This window comes from Martes martes (assembly GCF_963455335.1).
Source record: "Martes martes genome assembly, chromosome: 1".
In the NCBI taxonomy this organism is placed as follows: Eukaryota; Metazoa; Chordata; class Mammalia; order Carnivora; family Mustelidae; genus Martes; species Martes martes.
Window position 1 is genome coordinate 197,560,963 of NC_137888.1, and position 17,451 is coordinate 197,578,413.

The window sequence follows — 17,451 nt, forward strand, 5'->3', positions numbered from 1 at the left end:
AAGCCAGGGAGTGGTTGCAAAGGGCCTTGCCAGCTCCAGGCAAGATCTGCCTGTGGTCCAGCTGACCTCTGTGTGTCCCAGAGTGATTGACAGGGAGTCATTGTTTCCTGAAGCCTCCCCTGACTTCTCCACGTGGGTCAGAGGCTTCCTGGGCTGCCCGAAGGCTCCCTCATTCTTGTCTCGCTATAGACCTTGCTGCCTGCCCTTCAAACTCCTTGGCTGGAGCTCCAAGCTCACACATACCAAGTGCTCAGTAAATGTTCACTGAACAGAGTCTGCACAGGTGTCTGAAGGCCGAGCTGGTTGTCTTTGGAAGCAGGAGTAACTTTTACACGGTCTGGGATGGGGCTGCCATATGGGCCTGGCTTTGCTGGTGGCATAAGGCAAAGGCCATTCCACACACTCTCCTGTGGCTTTAACAAGGAATTGCCCCAGCCCAGGGGCTGACTCCAAGGTCTCTCCTTAGAGGAGAGGGGGCCATGAGGTCCAGGAACCCATGGGACTATGTTATTTAATTGGGTTGGGGCAGGGCCTAGGGCTCAATATCTTCCAGAGCCACCCAGGTGAACGAAGGTAGAGAAGCGTGGAATTGGGAAAGTAAACATAGGACCCCCCCCCTTTGCCCCCATCTAGCAAGGGGGGCTGAGGCTTCAAGGCAGGGGAGGTGGGGGCTGACATACTAGTTCTGGGGAGTCTCCTGGTTGTGGTCCCTGTGGAAGCCAACTGTTCCCAGATGCCTGTGCACATGGCCAGTGGCCAGAGTCTGTGGCCTATCCTAGCGAGATCACCAGGCCCCCTCAGCCGGCCTGACTGCGCCTCTGCTGACACTTGCTCTCGCCCCATCTGCCCCACTGACCATGCCACAGCTTGCCCATGTCCCAGGACCTGCCTCCTGGCTCCTGACCGCCCCTTTCTTCTCAGCTGTGTGCAGAGCCTGCTCTCTGGGAGCTCACCGTCTGTGGGGGAGACCGCCAGGAAAGAAGAAATGGAAGCAAAGCTGAATAAATACTAACTATGCCTGGCTGGTGCTCCAAGAGCATTCAAGAGGCATCCAAGAGACACTGACTCTGGTAGTGGAGGGGGGAGGGGGCGCAGGGCTCGTCCTCTAGATGGAGTCCTGACAGGCGTTCTCTGGGTCCCTGCCATTCCCATGGCCCTGGGCCTCCCCCAATCAGGGCTGTAGAGGCCTGGGGAAGCCACTCAGACCCACTTTCCTCCGAGACAAGGCTACTGATGGGGGGACAAGGACAAGGGGTGTGGGTGGGGGAGGGGGGCTTGCCCCTTCGGACCCAGTGTCCAAAGCTTCAGGCGGTCTCCATCCCCACCCTGCTGGACACATTCCTGCTGCGCCCCTGGACAGTGCCGCGTAACACCCAGGACACTGTAGGCTATGCACAGCTCATGACCGGGGCCCTGGCACAGAGCAGCTGGTGAGGGGTGGCAGGGAACAGTCCCAGAGGCTGTTAAGCGGGGTGATTTACATGGTTCCCAAGCCCGCGCCGGGGGAAATAAATTTCACAGGTGATTTCCAGATTGGTGGCGTATGGAGGCCGTTACTCAAACATGGAGAAGGGTGGGGACTCCCTGGGGCTTCCAGAGGGACCCAGAGCCATGGGCTCTGCTGGCCTTGCTGTGCCTGCCTGCTGCCTTCTAGAAAACCTGGTCCAGGGCATGGAGATTGAGGAGGGGAGGAGCTGTGGGTCATAAACAGAGTCCCATACATGGCCTTGTTTGAGTCAGATTGTGCCTCAGTTTCCTAATCTTTAAAATGGGGCCATATTACCTATATTTTGTAGTATTGAGGTTGGAGCCTCTGGTATTGTAGCCAGCACATTTTGAGCACCAGCTATGTGCCTGGTCCTGGACTCAAGAGAGGGTGTTTTAATAACAACATCTGAGTCAGAAATATCAGGAAAATTGTGAGCGCTTTGCACTTGTAGGCACCTCTGGCTGGAGTGACAGCAAGAGGGTTTTACTGCTGGAGCCCCATCTGGCCCGTACAGACAGTAATACTGTCCCCAACCTCTGATGTGCAATGGGCTGAGGCTCAGGGGGAATTGGGGGGGGGGGCGGGGGTCCAGGTCACAAGGTACAAAGCATGGGGCAGTGTTGGGAGGCCCAGGGCAGGAGGCCCTGCACCATGTCCCGGTTGTAATGGCAACCGGGTAGTCCTGAGTGAATGAGTGAATGGAATTTGTTCCTGGGAGACTGAGCACTTCCCCGCCAGTCTGTCCCCTTTTCTCCCCTGTCCAGAGGGCCTTCCCTGGGTGCTTCCACACCCATGCAGCCCAGGGCCCACCTTTCCCAGAGGGAGAGCTCACAGAGGGTGGGGGCCGAGCGTTCAGCAACCCCCCTGCAGGGCAAGTAGTAGGTAACCTTGTGTGGAACAAAATTACACAGTTGACCGGCAGCTACTCTGAGCCCTGCTTTTCTCATCCAAGAAGTGGGGAGAGGCAGCCTGCCCCTTTCTCGTAGACTGGCCCTGGGTGCCTATGAAACATAGGGCAGATACCCTGGCAGGGGTGGCCCGCAAGTCAGCACAAGGGGGACACAAGGGCCTGCTCTGTTCACCTCCCTGCTGCTGGGAGCCCACCACCCTGCCCCCTTTGGCACGTGGCAGTGCTCCCCCGTGTACTTGAGGTTGGAGTTCTGTGGAACTCCATGTGGGAGAGCAGCCTGCTGTGATGCCCATGGTGGGTCTGCGTGTTCACAGCACATCACCGTGGGCTGGGCTTACCTTGCTGCTGGGCCTGGCATGTGCTGCCCCCTCTGTCTGGAGCGCCCGCCAGCTCTGCAGCACTCCCTTCACCAGGCCAGCCCCTGAGGGTGGGTCAGGCCCCTTGGCCTGCATGCCACCCCTCAAGGCTCACTATAGACCCCTTCTCTTTGCTCATAGGGTCTCAATCAGAGCAGACGTGTGTTCTGCCTGAATTCCAAGCTCCGGAGAGCAGGCCCGCGTCTGCCCTGACCACCATTGTATCTCTTCCAGGTGCCCCGCCTGCATTCTGGCCCAGTAATCATGTGAATGAATGAATGAATGAATGAATAGTGAGCAAGCCAGCGGGGAATTTGCAGAAGGTGGGAGACATCTGCCCAGTATTGTTATCCGGGACAAGCCCTGTGGGCTTTGTTCTCCCCAGGCCAGCCCCAGTGACGATTCAGGCTCACCAGGCGGAGTGGCTCCTCTCGGCCTGGCTACCTCACTAGGGCTCCTTGGAAGGAGGCGCAGCTGCTGAGCTGGCCCCTGAGTCCCCCTCCTTGTGGGAGTCAGCCTTGGATCCCCCACAGCACAGCCCACCGAGGGGATTTGCATTGCTAAAAGATTCACCACAGAGCACCTGAGAGTAACCAGCCCAAAGCGTGTCAAGGCAGGTTGAGCACTCCCATTCGATTTACATGAAGCTTCGAGGCTCTGAGAAGCCAGGCGCCAGTGAGAAGCAAATCCCAGAGGAGGTGGGCATCCCCCCCACCCCCACCCCGCCACCTTAGTCCAGGCTTCCCAAGGTGGGATTTGGCACACTGTGGGGCTTGGATTCCTCACTGCCAAGACAACATGCCTGCAGTAGGGCAGCTCTGGTGGGGTATAAGGAAGAACTTCCCAATTACACCCAGCTCTGGCTTGCTTGGGGAGGCAGCAGGGGCCCGGATGTGAGGACGGGCCCCTTCTCAGAGCTGAAAACAGTCATAAGTGGGGACTGGTCCTTATCCTCACCCTATTTCCTACTTTAGATCTTGGCCATTGGCATCCACCTTGGGATTAGGGAGGTGCTAGACTAAGACAGGCCTGGGCTCTGGTGCCATACTTTGCTGGGTTCAAATTCTGGTTCAGCACGGACTGGCTTTGTGGCTTTGGGTGTGTTGCTTCACCCCCTGAGCTTCAGAGTCCTCATCCATGAAATGGGCCTGGATTGGTCCTCACCCAGCGAAGGGTGCTGTGTGATGTCAGCGGGAATTGCACACAGAGCACCCAGCATCCTTGGTCCTTGGTCCTTTCCTTGGTGCTCTGCCACCTATGGAAGTTGGAGGCCCTTTCCCAGCCCTGCTCTGCAGCCTTTTCCCACTGCTAAGGTAGGTGAATAGGGTAGGGGCCAGTCTGGTGAGGGGGAGATGTTTAGTTAAATCTATCCGTAGGCACTTCCAAAAGACTCTTCTTTGCCAGACTGCAAGCTAAGTTCTGCAGGGAGCTTGGTGATGGGACCAGGCTATAGTACCAAATTAAGGCAAGGGTCCATAAGGTAGGGTAAGGACTATGGATTTGAAAGGAAGTAGGGGAAATCCAGGAAGACTTCCTGGTGGAGGTCACTTGGTAGAGGTGTGTCAAGGCCAGAGAAAAAAGCTGGCCCTGATAGGTTGGGTTCTGGTCTTTGCTCCACCTCTTCTCTGTACCTGGGTGTCCTCCGGGGGTCTGCCAGCTTCCACTGGGGGGATCTCTGCCCTGAGGAGGAACTGAGGACCCTGAGTTGGGGGCGCTCTCTGTTTCCCTCAAGGCAGGAGGCCATGTCGAGGATGCACACAGAGGACGGCTATTTGTGGCTCAGTGAGGATTTGACTCATGCTGAGGGGCGGGGAGGATGTGCAGGAGGGGAGATAGGGACATGTGAATCACAGAATCAGACTGAAGTAGTCGGTGACACATGGAGAGAGCCTCTTTTGCCGCCTCTAGTCAGGCTGCAGCTACTGCTGTGGGGCGGGGACCAGCGGCTGGAGCTCCTGGATCCCTCCGTGACTTACCTGGTGACCTTTACAGGTGCCTCAACCCTACCGTGCACTTCCCGAGACCAGGCTTGGGCATGACTCCCCTACCAGAGCATGGGGCTGGGCACGGGGGCTGCGTCAATATACCAATCTCCTAAGGGTCAGCTTCGCTAAACCTCAGTTTACCCATTTGCTACATGGGCCTGGGTAGGGGTTACCTTCCCATTGTGCCCGATTTCCTGGGAATTATCCTGGCGTGAGAAGCAGGTGCTACAACCCAAAAATGGCCATGATCTGTACCAGTAACTAGGGCAGGTGGCTCCTGGCCTGGGGAGCAGACGGCGGATCCTGGGCAGAGTGGCTGGCAGATACCCCGTGTCCTTGGCCTGGACCCTTTGCTTTGTTCTGGGGAGGCCTCAGCTGGTTCGTGAACTCCTCTTGCTCCTTGCTTCGTCCCAGCTCTAGTCTGTGGGGAAATGCACAAATGATGACATCTGGGTGTTGGTATCTTTTGGAGACACATGATGCTGTCCCCCCAGGGGAACCAAGGTGGTTGATCCTGCTGCCACTGCAGTCTGAACACCACAACTCCATCTGTCCATAGATGAGAAACTGAGGCACAGAGACAGGAGTGGGTGAGCCTGCACAAAGCCATGGACTCAGGCCCCAGGAACCAGAATTCAAGTGTACAGGAGAAGGCAGCATGGGGCAGGGGTGGGTGGAGGTGCTGGGTGCCCCCAGATGGCACAGAGAGATGCAGCTACACAGAAGATAGCCCAGGACTGGGTTACTCCTTCTCCACACTTTCTTCTTGCTTCCTGGAAAAATTGGCTGCTCCAGCACCCAGCCCTTCTGGGAGAGCCATGAATTATGCACAGAAGCCACAGGCCCAGTCCTGGGCAGGTCCATCATGAATGAGCTTTAATAATTCATAGGGAGAGGAGCCAGGGAAAGGGAGGGCCTCCTGGGCCAGCCCTGGGGCAGCCTCTGCTCTTATAGCCCCTCTGCAGGCTTCCGCTGCCCAACCTACCTGCCTGCTGCTGGGCGGGCCTCACGCCAGCTATGGCAGGATGGTGGGGAGGTCACTCCGACTCTGGGGGCCACCGCCACTCAGCAACTGGCCTGTTCTTCCAGGCCAAAGAGCAGGAGGTGCCTCTCTCTAGGAGGGCAGGAGACAAAAGAGAGGAGGTCTGGTGGAATGCTAGCTAAAACAGTAACCCCAGGGGGCATGTGAGGATCCTGTTCTGGGGTAGGGGATGGGGGGGAGCGCAACTTAAAGTGGGGTGAGGAAGTGGATTTCACCAAGCAGGTGAGGCCTGGGCAGAGACCTGAAGGGGGTGAGAAGGGGGCCTCCTGGACTTCTGAGGAAAGAGCAGTCCAGGTGGAGGGAACAGAATGTGCGAAGGCCTGTGCACAGAGTATAGGAGTGTATTCAAGTCCCAGGGAGGAGGCCAGTGTGGCCTGAGGAGCAAGGGGAAGGATGCCATCAGCCTTGCTGGGGGAGGTGGCCAGTGAAGGAGAAAAGGAAGAGTGAGGCTGCAGAGGGAGGTCAGGGTCTCGGTTTGGTATCCATTCAGTTTGAGAGATCTGTTAGATGGCCAAGAGGCCAGGGCACGCCAGCACCTGGGCATTTGAGACTGGGGTCCTGAGGAGAAGTGTGTGTTGTCCTGATGGGCATTCATTAGCTGTGTGACCTTGGCCACAACACTCGGTTGCTTTGTGTCTCAGTCTCCCCCTCTGAGGAGTGGGGGTGAGGGTTGGACTGCTATGAAGGTGAACTGAGGCAGCGCAGTGAGAACGCTAGTCTGTCACCACTGTGATGCTGACTCACAGGTGCAGGCCCCCGGCAGGGAGACCCCAGTTAGAGCCCATATGGCCTGTGGAGGCCTCACGCTGCCCCTTCTTGGACAAAGAGAGACAAACAGAGGTCTGGAGAGGCCAAGCACTGTACTGGATGTCACCGCAGAGTAGGGCCTGGTACACAACAGGGGCTAGAGGTGAGGTGGCCCCAGGGCCCCTCCCCACCCTCCTAGTGGAGCTCTGGCCTGGATCCCCCGCTCCTTGGTGACTTCTCTAGCCGCGCTCCTGGTACTGCAAGGGCTGCTCCCATGGAAGCCGGAGCAGTCCCCCTTATGGGCTTCTCCCCACTGCTGGAAAACCCCATACCAGGCGTGGTGAGGAGGGACCCGCCGAGGGGCTGCTCTGGAACCCCCGTAGCTGTGGATGTAACGACCACCTCACTTTCTAGACGAGTTACCAGAGGCGTCGGCAGATGAAAGGATATTACCAAGGTCACACAGCTAACCATAGCAGAAACAGAAGTCAGGCGCAGGGGACCCTCCATGCTACTGGAGAAACTTCCTCCCCCGTCTCAGCCGGCACGTCCCTGGTTGAGGCTTGCCTCATCTATGGGTCCTTCCTGTCGGCTGGAGCCCCCGTGGACCTTTAATCCTGCACTGATTGTGGGGAATGAGGCCGATGTCTGTGACCATTTGCTGTGTGAGTCCGGACACCCTCCATCCATCTCTGGGCCATGCAGGCTGCCTGGCTTTCCCAGCCCTGGGCCATGCTGCTCACTGGCTCCAGGTTTCTCCTGCCCTCCCCCAGTCAAGCTATTAGGAGTAAATACTGGGCTGGACCCAGCGCCCTAATTAAAGCCGGCTGATTGTTCACTGTTAGTCTTAGGGGGGAGGCACAGTCTCGCTGCCACGGCTGCCTCCTAGCTGAGAGCCAACTAGAAGGAAAAGCTTTTTCCCGGGGAAAGATAGGGAAGGGACAGCCCGTAATTAATAACCTCATTAAGGAGCAGTATTTGGGCAGGGTCCCAAGACACACATAGTCGAGGCCGATGGATTTGGACTAATTCGAGCTTCGGCAGCGTCAGCCCCTCCCCAGCTCCCCAGGGTCTCTGAGAGTCGCTTGTGATAAGTGGGCTGCCTTTGTCCCTATGTACATGGGAGGGGGGTGGGGGGGATGAGGGGCATGACATGGGGGGGGCAAGTACCATGTTGCTTATACTACAGGGGTTTCTTTAGCTGAATTATAAATCAGTTGAAGATGGGCCAGTCCTTTGAGTCCTGTGCCTCAGTTTACCTGTTGAGGGGGTATGTGGCTAGCAGGGGAGCCTCATTACACCCACATCAGCTGAGCCAGCACGCTCCCCATCACCCTGTGCTGATTGTCCTCCATATCTGTAGGCACTTTCATGTCCTTGGCCAGGAGTGGCTGAACCCAGCTGACCTCTCAGGAGCCAATGACCTTGGCTAGACTTTTGCCCTCTGCCATCCTCAGCAGGCTATGATCAAATCAGGATCGGGGGTGATACCCTGGGCTTTGAGCCCTGAAAGACGCCAAGGCCCAAGCATCTTCTCTCCTGAGCGGATGGGGAAGGATGCTCTGATCTCAAGAGGCCGGGCCTCTCCCACAGGGTTGGACCTGTGTCAGGGTCTCTGAGGCCACTCAGGGAGGGGTTGCAGCCCACCCGGAGGCCAGTCTAAGGCATAGGCACAGCCATCCTATGCTTAGCGAGCTGCAGGTCTGAGGAAGAAGATTGGACTGTGGGTCTGAGCATATGAATGTGTGGGGCAGTCAGCATTGCTGACAACCCCTCCGTGGGGCCGTGGTTTTCAACTGCCTCTTCTTTGGGTCCTGAGAGGTAGACAAGTGGTGAGCTTTATTGCCATTTTTCAGATGGGAAAACTGAGGCCTGGTTCAAGGCCTCAGAAGAGCCAGGACTGGATCCTGGCACTCAGTCTGGGTAGAGAGAGACATCTACTCGAGCATTCATTGAGGACTCCCTGGTGGAGGTGGCTCTGGAGATGCCACAATCCCGGGGTGCAACAGCCTTGAGCTTACTGCTATTTGCAATGTGGCTGTGGTCCAGGGGGAGGGCCAGCCATGGCCGGGGTTCTGCTTCAGCAGGGACCACAGCTGCCATCTGCGCTTTGGGTGGCTGCTGGGAGACAAACACCCTCTCCAGGCCCACTCACGTCATCTTCCTCTGGGCTGGGGTTAGCCCTCTTGGGTTCTCTCCTGGTCTGTGTGTCTCCATCTGTCTATCCCTTACCACTCTTCTCCCGCCCTATCTTTTCTTCTTTCCCCTTCAGAAGACTGTGAAGGCACCAAGGTGGGAGGTGGCAGGCCAGCTGAAATATAATCAGAATAATTAAATAGCAATTTATTTTAAATCATTACCTCCCCCAGAGCCGGGAGAATAATTGGCCAGCCTGTCACGAGAGAAGCAGGAGACCTGTGGGCTGCTGCCACTGCCAGGCTTGGCTCCCATGCCCTGAGCCGCAGGTGGCCCCACACCCCTCACCCACCCCAGCCTCATCCTGTTTTTGCCGTCCACCCCTCCTGCTTCACCTGCAGTTCCACCCCTGCCCCCCACCCCCCACCTGCCCCCTCGTGATGGCTGCTCTGCTGAGTTAGTGGGAGGACTGCAGACTGCTCATAGGTCCCCCAGGGAACCAGGTTGATCCAAGGAGTCATCCTGGTAGAGGTAGCCGGCAGCCGGGCTTTGATGGCGGAATGCCTCCATAATGGTAAAGAGGCCCACAGAGGCAGAGGTCAGGAGTCCTGAGGCCCCTGCTAGACCCTGGCCCCCCTGGACCTGCCCCTGTCTGCTCTGGAACAATCCCTGCCTCCTTTCCTCCTCGCCCTTCCACAGGGTCCAGCCGCCCACACCCACCCGTGCCCTCGGAGGGTAAACCTGCCGTGTCACCTGTCTCTGGTTTTTTGATTTGTTTAATTATAGATGAGTTTTCTGCATAATTTATTCCAAAAGCCTGGATTATACTGTACAATTAAATCACATTCTGATCAACAACTTCGCGTATAAAATTAACAACTGGCAACAGTTTAATCTGTGCTGTGCATCTGCACATGGGCTTTTTCCCTTTTTCCCCTCCTCCCTCTCCCCCACCCTTACCCCCTCCTCCTGCCCTGCCCCTCCCCTCTGGGGGAGCCTGTGCAGCTGGCCTCAGAGCTCGAGGCCCCAGAGCATGCCCTGTAGGCTGGCCAGGGCCTCCCCAGGTTCGGGCTGGGCTCTAGGTGGTTCTGCCTGCTGAAGGGGGTCCTCAGCCCCAGTTCCTCACCCCACATGAGGATGACCTCGCTCCCTTGCCTGTGGTTTTGAAGTCTGCCCTGGAGAGTGAGGCCTGGCGTCCTTGGGCCTTCCTCCCGCTTGGCTCCCCTCAGTCTGCCAGGCCCAGGATGAGTGCCCCTCTGCCCTGTGCCCACTCCCTGTCTCCCTCAGCCTTTCCGGCAACCCTTTCCACACTCCCTCCCTCCACGCCCCTTTCCCTAGTTGCGGTCATTTAGTCATTGGAGGAGCTTTCCTGAGCACTGGGACACTGCTGTGGGTGCTCTTGTAGCCCCTGGGAGTGCCTGGTAATTAGGCATCAAGGCTGCCATGTGGATTTGGCCATCGAAGCTTTCCAGTCAGTCATCCCCCCTATTTACAGACAGGAATACTGAGATTTGAAGAGACCTCAACTCCCCAAGGTCAAGGTCAAGGTCACAGAGGCACCTGTGCCTGAGGCTTCCCAGAAGCTACCTCATCCTGCAAGGCTGGGGGTCAGGGAACTGATGGAGCCAGGAGGATGGGTCTGGCTTCCCTTTACGTATATGCCCTGCCTTGCCAGGGGCGTCTGTTTTCTTATGTGCAGAATGGGGGCCCAGGGCCTGCACCTCCCTGAGTTCATGCACATGGAGGGCACAGAGATACAAGGCTCTGTCCTCGGCCTCTCCTGCCCACAGCAGTCATCCTGAGGGCTGCAGCCCCTGACTGCACGTGCCTCCTCCCAGACACTCTCTCTCCTCCCTATCTTACTAATTTGGCACTTAGAGACACTTGGAGATAAGCAGTGTCATCTCGGTGAAGAGCATGGAAAATCACAAGGATGCAGGGAACCAGCAGGTGGGCCTACCCTGTGGGGAGGGTGACCCATGGGCAGCACCGTCCGACCAGCGAGGCACTGCGAAGCCAGGGCTAATGGGAGCCCAGGCAAGATTTGGTCAGCTTGCCTTTGACCCAGTGGGGCCATGGACCCTGATATGTTCCCCCATACTTGCAAAGCCCCAATGCCGTTCTGCCAGGAGTGTGACTGTGACTGTGCCTGGCCACGTTAGCCTCGGCTTGGTGCGTGCTTTCTCCAACCCTCAGATAGGAGCTCTGGAGGTGTAGAGTTGACTCCCGGCTTTCCTGGTCCCATAGTGTCACGCCTGGGAGCCAGCCCTGAAATGCCAGCCAAACCCTGGAACCCGCAGAATCTCGTCTTGGTGACAGTGAAATGATTTATCTATGATGTTCTTTTTAATACTGGGACACACATATTGCCTTCCTAATTGGGTTTGGTTTAGGTGAATAATCAGAGTCACTTGTTTTCCCTGGCATTGTTCTGATGTGCAGTGCCATGGGGGCCTGAGGTCTGTCTGTCCATCAGGCTCACGGCACCAGACAGAGGGCTGGAGCCACGTTCCCCCGGCCCCAGCCCCCAGGAGGATGTGTGTCCTGCCATATCATGGGCAGACCGGTCTCTGCAGCCTAGAGCAGAGTCTAGAGCTGCTCAGCCTGGGGGTGGAAGTGGGGAGGCCATGTGTATGTACATGTGAGTGTGTGTGTGTGTGTGTGTGTGTGTGTGAGAGAGAGAGAGAGAGAGTGGGAAGGAGGAAAGAGGGTGTGTGTCTTGGAAAGAATTGGATTTATCCTGAGATTTGGCTCTTCTAAAATTCTTTTAGTGTTGAAATAGCCTTTTTAGATGAAATGATGGTGATTATAATAATAATAATGTGTTGTCTGAACAAAATAAAAACTTGGCATCCATGTCTGTTCTTCTAATTAATTTTCTTTTACTTATCTGTGAAATCCTAGAACCAGAGACCTAGAGATACACTAGAAAAGAGTCAACAGCCTGGGGCCGGATCAGTGGTGTGCGAGTAAATGTTTACAATTCGCTCTGGGGGTGGGGAGACTGTGATTTGTAGCATTTGCCGATTTCTGTGGTATAAATATTCCCACTATGGCCCATTTCAGGTTCTCAAAGCGACGATCCTGGATGCAGAGCTGGGAGGGGGTGCACGTGCTCGCTTGGATGACTCTAGCACCTTCGTGGATCAGGCTCTGTGTCTGTTGCTTCTTGGGTGGTTGGCCTTGGGCTGGTCACATAAAGCCCTTGTGCCTCAGTTTCCTCATCTGTAAAATGGGGATGATAATGCTTGCTGCTTCGTGAGGCTTGAAGTAAGAGAGCAGGTGGCATGCTGGCACCACTCCATGGACAGCATGGGTGTCCTTGTACATACTAGTGCCAGAGATGATTATGATTGGCATTCATCCTAGACCAGTGAGTGAGTGGCTGAGGTCAGGGTCAGGGCCAGGGCAGAGTTAATGGCTCTCTTCAGAGACCAGCTCCTTGACCTCAACCATTTTTGTACCTAGCTGGACACAGCAACCCACCTCAACATTAGCCCCACCCCCCACCCCAGGCTCCATCTCAGGAGCACAAAACAGCCACCTGCCCCGCTGTCTACCCACAGCCACAGCCAAGCCATCAGCACCCGGCACATAGGAGCAGGGGCCAAGCAGGCTCTCGGTTCTCTGCTGGGCTTTGCCCTCCCCTGGCTAGCAGCAAAGGCCTGATTGCCCTTTGTAGCCTGGTCTGCAGCCTGGCCCCCTCCTGGGCTTAGGGTTAGCTTTCTCCTTGTGGTGGGGAGTGGAGGTAGGCATCAGGCTGTGGCTCAGCCAGCGACAAGCTGAAGCTAATACCTATTGCTTTTGATGTTGATATTTTTTTTTTCCATCACGGTCCTGACATTCAGCTTGGCAAATTGCAATTAGTGATCCGCCCGCCTCCTGCTCCAAGTTCCCATGCCAACCGACCGGGGCACACACAATGGCACAGGCCCAGCCCCCAGCCATGGGCCTGAGGATGGATGTGGGGCAGGGGGCTGGGGTGGAGGCTCAAGCGCTTGTGAGCCAGGGAGCTAGCAGTGTCCTGGTCCTGAGTGGCGCTGGGGAAGGTGGGGGAGGTAGCCGGCCCAGGGCACGTATTAGGGCCGGATTCAATCTTCTGGATCCTGTGGTTTCTGGGGTACTCCTCTGGAGACTAGGGGGCTGGTATCACCACCCCCTACCTTGCCCTATGGGCTGTGCTTACCCCATGGTGTATTTAAATCTTTGTGGTAACTCTCCTGGGAGCCCTCCTTGGAATGGCCTTGTTCCTGGTGTGCTGGGGTGAGGAAGTTGAGGTGCCTTTTCAGATTTTCAGATGCATTAGGGCAGTGGCCCTTGATCACAGCAGAGAACACCTTGGAAAGTGTGAAGAACATCTCCCTGGCAGGCTCTTAGCAAGGACTGTTATGGTTTTGCTCACTGGATCTGGCACTTCCTAAAGGAAAGTCACAGGTTAGAATGTGGGCCAAGCCTCTCCCCAGAGGCCATTCCTGTTCGTGGGTGTGGGCTGGGAATGCTGGGCCCTGAGGCCACCGGCCCCTCCTGTCCACTCACAAATATCCCGGTGCAGCACCCTGGACCACCTGTTCTCATGTGTCCTCCTCATACCCTACAATGTGGCCCCAGATTATCCCCAGTTTCTGGGGGAGGAAACCGAGACACTGGTGGGTCAGAACGAGCCCAGAGTAACGGCAGTGCGAAGGAGATCTGTTCAGGCTGGTGGCTCAGGTGAAGGACTCCTGGGGCTTGCCAGGCCCCCAGAAAGGGGCGGGATGGTCTGAGCTGGACCTGCAGGCAGCAGTGAGCTTCCAATAGCTTCTGTGTGTCAGACTGCTGGGAAGGCGAGGGCCGCCTCCACTGAAGCTTTCCGGGTCCGCTTCTCAGATGAGGCCCGCAGGGGCAGGAACCTCCTCCCCAGCTCCAGGGGCTTGGTGAGGACAGCAGTGACTCAGGTTCCTTCCCCTTCCTCAGGCCTCACCCAGCCTCGGGGACAGGAGGCTCTGCCATCCAGCAGCCCCCACATGGCTCACTCATGTCCCCCTCTTCCCTGGTGTCCAGAGTCCCCATGTTCAGAGCAGCAACATCAAGGGCTGGCTCTTCACGGTGAAAAATAGTCTCCCTGCAGGCTTCTTGGAGCTGCTGGACTCCCTCAGCGCATTTCAACGACAATCCGCTCTCCTCCCTGGCCGTCCGACAGTACGTGAGGAGAGCCTGGGCCACCAGGTCTGGGCTTCAAAGGGAATCACAGGCTTACTCCGGTTGCTAGCCTCTGTTTCCCCTCCAATGAAAATCAGGTTCTGAAGGAGTGGCTGCTGCTGGTCGTGCCCCGGGTCACTCGGGAGGGGGGCCTTCCTGATACCTGTCTCCTCTCTGCACACAGGATGCAGCACTGGGCCCGGCGCCTGGAGCAGGAGATCGACGGTGTGATGCGGATTTTTGGGGGCGTCCAGCAGCTCCGTGAGGTAAGCCCACTGCCCTGTGCTTTCTGCTCTTCTGAGTGTGAATGGGAGAGGGGCTCCAGAAATAAGGAGTGAGGTTAGGCATGGGGGGGCCACTGCTGGGCCCATTGGGGCAGGTGGGGAAACTTCTAGAGTTTCTGAAGCTGAGCTGAAATCAAGCGTCGGGGTGGGGGGCCTGAGCTGAAATCAAGCGTCGGATGCCTAACCGACTGAGCCACTCGGGTGCCCCAGGCTTTCAGGGTTTTAAGTGGGGGAGGTCTGTGTTGCAGTAGTGCCTGAGGCAGGAGGCCAGGCCCTGGAAGGTGTTGTGGGTGCAGTTGTACCCAGAGGCTGAGGGACCGTCCACACTATGAGGGGGCAGCCATGGCGGGCCACTCAGGGCGCGCCGTAGCAGGAGATGGGTGGAAAGCCGGTGCTTGGCAAGTTGAGGGATCAGGGCAGGAGGGGTGATTGATTAGGCACAAACGGCCACATTCATCCTCGGAGATTATGTTAATGTTTGAAATAGTGATGTGAAGAGCAGGCCATCCGTCACCCCCAGAAGGCTGCAAAATGTGTCGCTGTCAGGTTCCTGAGCCGTCGCTCTCGATGTGGAAATGCAGAGGCTCTGAGAGCTGAGCTCTTGGCCTGCTTGGGTGGGACTCCCAGGGACTCGCTGGAGCTCTCGCCACAGGCTTGGGCCCCACGCCCCCGGAACCGAGCAGAGGAGTAACGGTTCTCCTATGGATGGTTGTCCCAGGACTGGCACGGTGAACAAGAGTTTCTGTAGGTGGTTCAGCCATGAGGCCAGGTTTGGACACTGTTTGTGACATGCCTCTTGGTCGGGACTGGGATCAGCAGGTGTAACCTCTATGAGGAAGCTTTCGTGGGATTTTAACCTTGGTCCTTTCCACCTGCTTAGCTTAGGGTAGCTACCCAGGAAATGGGGCTGGTGGTGAGTATGTTGTCACTGGCTGTGGATGGGGCTGTCCCCCAGCACAGAGGGGGCTGATCAGGGCTGGATAACAAGGTGGTAACGTGACAGGGAGAGGGAGTCCGGGTCTGGAGGTCTCAGCCCCCAGCTTGCTGGGTATCCTCCCCCTTGTAGCCCAGTCTCTCTGAACCTCCCTGCCCTAACTGCTGGGCTTGAATTGCAGTAACCCCCATCCCACTCTTCCCGCGAACTCTCGATGACTCAGCCGTACTTGGAGGCCAGCAGAGCTTTCCAGAGAAGGCTCTGTAGGAAAAGCTGTTCCGGAACACAAGTCAGTTTATGCTCAGGAATTGCACCCGGCACTGACTAGGTTCTGAGTGGGCGCTGCCAAGTGTAGCCGTGCAGGTTAATGAAGAAATGATAGTACCCTGGAATGTGCATCGTGTGCCTTTCCAGCTTTTGTATTGGAACATAAGGTGTACCCCACATCAGTTGTTAACTTTGCACCTCCTGTCAAGAATCTTCCCCGTGCCTTGACATCTCCGTTTGAGGACACTATTTGTTTTATAATCACAGGCAAATCAGACCTCGGATGTTTGCCAATGAGAAGATAATGCCCACATTTCATGCACGAGATTTGGTTTTGTCTGAACCATTGAGCTCCCTGGCTGGTGAGAACCAGCGATGGAAGCCCAGCTCGGCACCCCCACTGGTGTGCTCCTGGGCGAGTCCCAGACCCTCTCTGATCCTCGCTCTTGGTCTGTGGTGTGGCTGGAAGGTCTGGCTGGAGGATGACGTGGTGAGAATAACAGTGGGTGGACTGACACAGGTACACCCCCTTTTTTAGAAGTTTGATTTTCCCTCACCGATCATTTTCACTCCGAGGACCTGTTGGCCCCTTCCTTTCTGATGGGAGGTGAGTGACTGCAGACACTTTCATCAGTGAGCACACCTTCCCCCCCCACACACCCAGCCACCCACCACCAGGGTCACACAGCTGGCTGCTTGGACCGGGGCTCCTGACTTCTGTTCCGGGCGCTGCTTCTCCCCTGGCTGCACCTCTTGGAAGGGTGGGCAGGTCAAGCCTGAGGATGTGGGGAGCTGGGCTGGAGCAGGGGCTGTGCTTGGCACGGCGGTGGCCAGCCTGGCCTCAGGCGGAAAAGTGCTGATCCAGCGTTCCCAGCTGACTCTTCCTGGCACCCCTCCGCCTGGCAGTGGCTGCCAGCTCTCCAGCGGCTCTCTGTCCTGCTCCAGTTTCTTCTCACCTGCTTCCTCAGCCTCTTACTTCCTGCTGACACCTCTGCAACGGCTTCTTGGCGCTGGGCACTCTGGTGAAGTGGGTGGCAAGAAAGCAGGTGAAAAATCCTAGAGGCAAGGGACGATCCCCTGGGAGCAGGAGGGAGCCAACCTCCCCGCCCCCGACATGATACCCCAGACCTGATAGAGTCACCATGGTTCTCCTTCACACGTGTATGGGAGCGCCTGTGGGGCCAGCGCCTGCCCAGCTCTGATGGGTCGGGGGGATGCTTGCAGCAGAGCCCCAACCCAACTGCGGGTGCTCCCGGGGATTCTGGCCTCAGCTCTGCTGAGCTGACAGCCTCAGCCCCCAGGGTCCTCCCCAGGCCTCCCTGAGCTGATTCTGTGCTACTCCCAAACACCTGAAGTTGGGGTGTCCTGATCAGGGCCCCCTTGGCCTTCTTCCCCTGCGTGGCTGACCTCTGCCCCTCTCCCAGTCCTGGAGGCCACCCCACTCCCAGAAGCTGGGTGCCACAAGAGCTGGCAGCTGCAGGAGTCCAGAAACTGCAGACAGTGGCATTTGGGAGCATTTTCCTTGCCCTGGTGCTTTCCTCCTCCCAAGCACAACACCATGGGGGTATGGCTGCGTAGACTGGGGCCCACTTACAGGTTAGTGGGGTGTGGGGGCAATCTGCAAAGCACACCAAGGTGGGGTGTGGGGGTGGTCTTCAAAGACCCCCTCACGTTTCCCCATTTGAGCCCAGGGCCAGCATATAACAGGTGCTCCCACTGTGGCCTGGTGCTCAAGGGCCATCCCCACCCCCATGCTTAGCCAGACATTCCTGAGCCATGCCCCCCCAACCCCTGCGTTCCCCAGCCCCACCTACCCCCAAGCCCTGGCCTACTCCTGATGTCACAGGGCACAAAAGTGTGGACTCTACTGTGGCCTGCCCTCTCCAGAACCCCTGGAAGCTGATCAAGGTCTCTTAAGCTCCTTGTCTGCCCTCCCCCATCAGCACCATATTGTCCCCATCCTGAATGGGGCGGGGGAAGAGCAGAGAGCATATGCTTGGGCTCTGAGATCATTTGCATAATGAGACTGATCAGGATGAATAATTCATCAGGTGCCTGGGGGTGCGTGGGGGAGGATGTGGCAATGGCCGGTCTCCCTGCTCTGAAACCCAGGTCACTCTGAT

General features: G+C 57.1%; 1 protein-coding gene across 3 annotated transcripts in view; it reads left to right on the plus strand.

Annotated features, from left to right (window-relative positions):
* Window positions 1-17,451, plus strand: part of CACNA2D2 (calcium voltage-gated channel auxiliary subunit alpha2delta 2) — a gene marked incomplete at its 5' end in the record, with an annotated part of 138,620 nt that overhangs the window by 12,150 nt on the left and 109,019 nt on the right. For all 3 annotated transcript variants that reach the window (XM_080815677.1, XM_080815675.1, XM_080815676.1), the window contains one exon: window positions 14,028-14,109. In XM_080815677.1, the coding sequence (XP_080671803.1) occupies window positions 14,028-14,109 (82 nt within the window). The remainder of the gene's footprint in view (window positions 1-14,027; window positions 14,110-17,451) is intronic.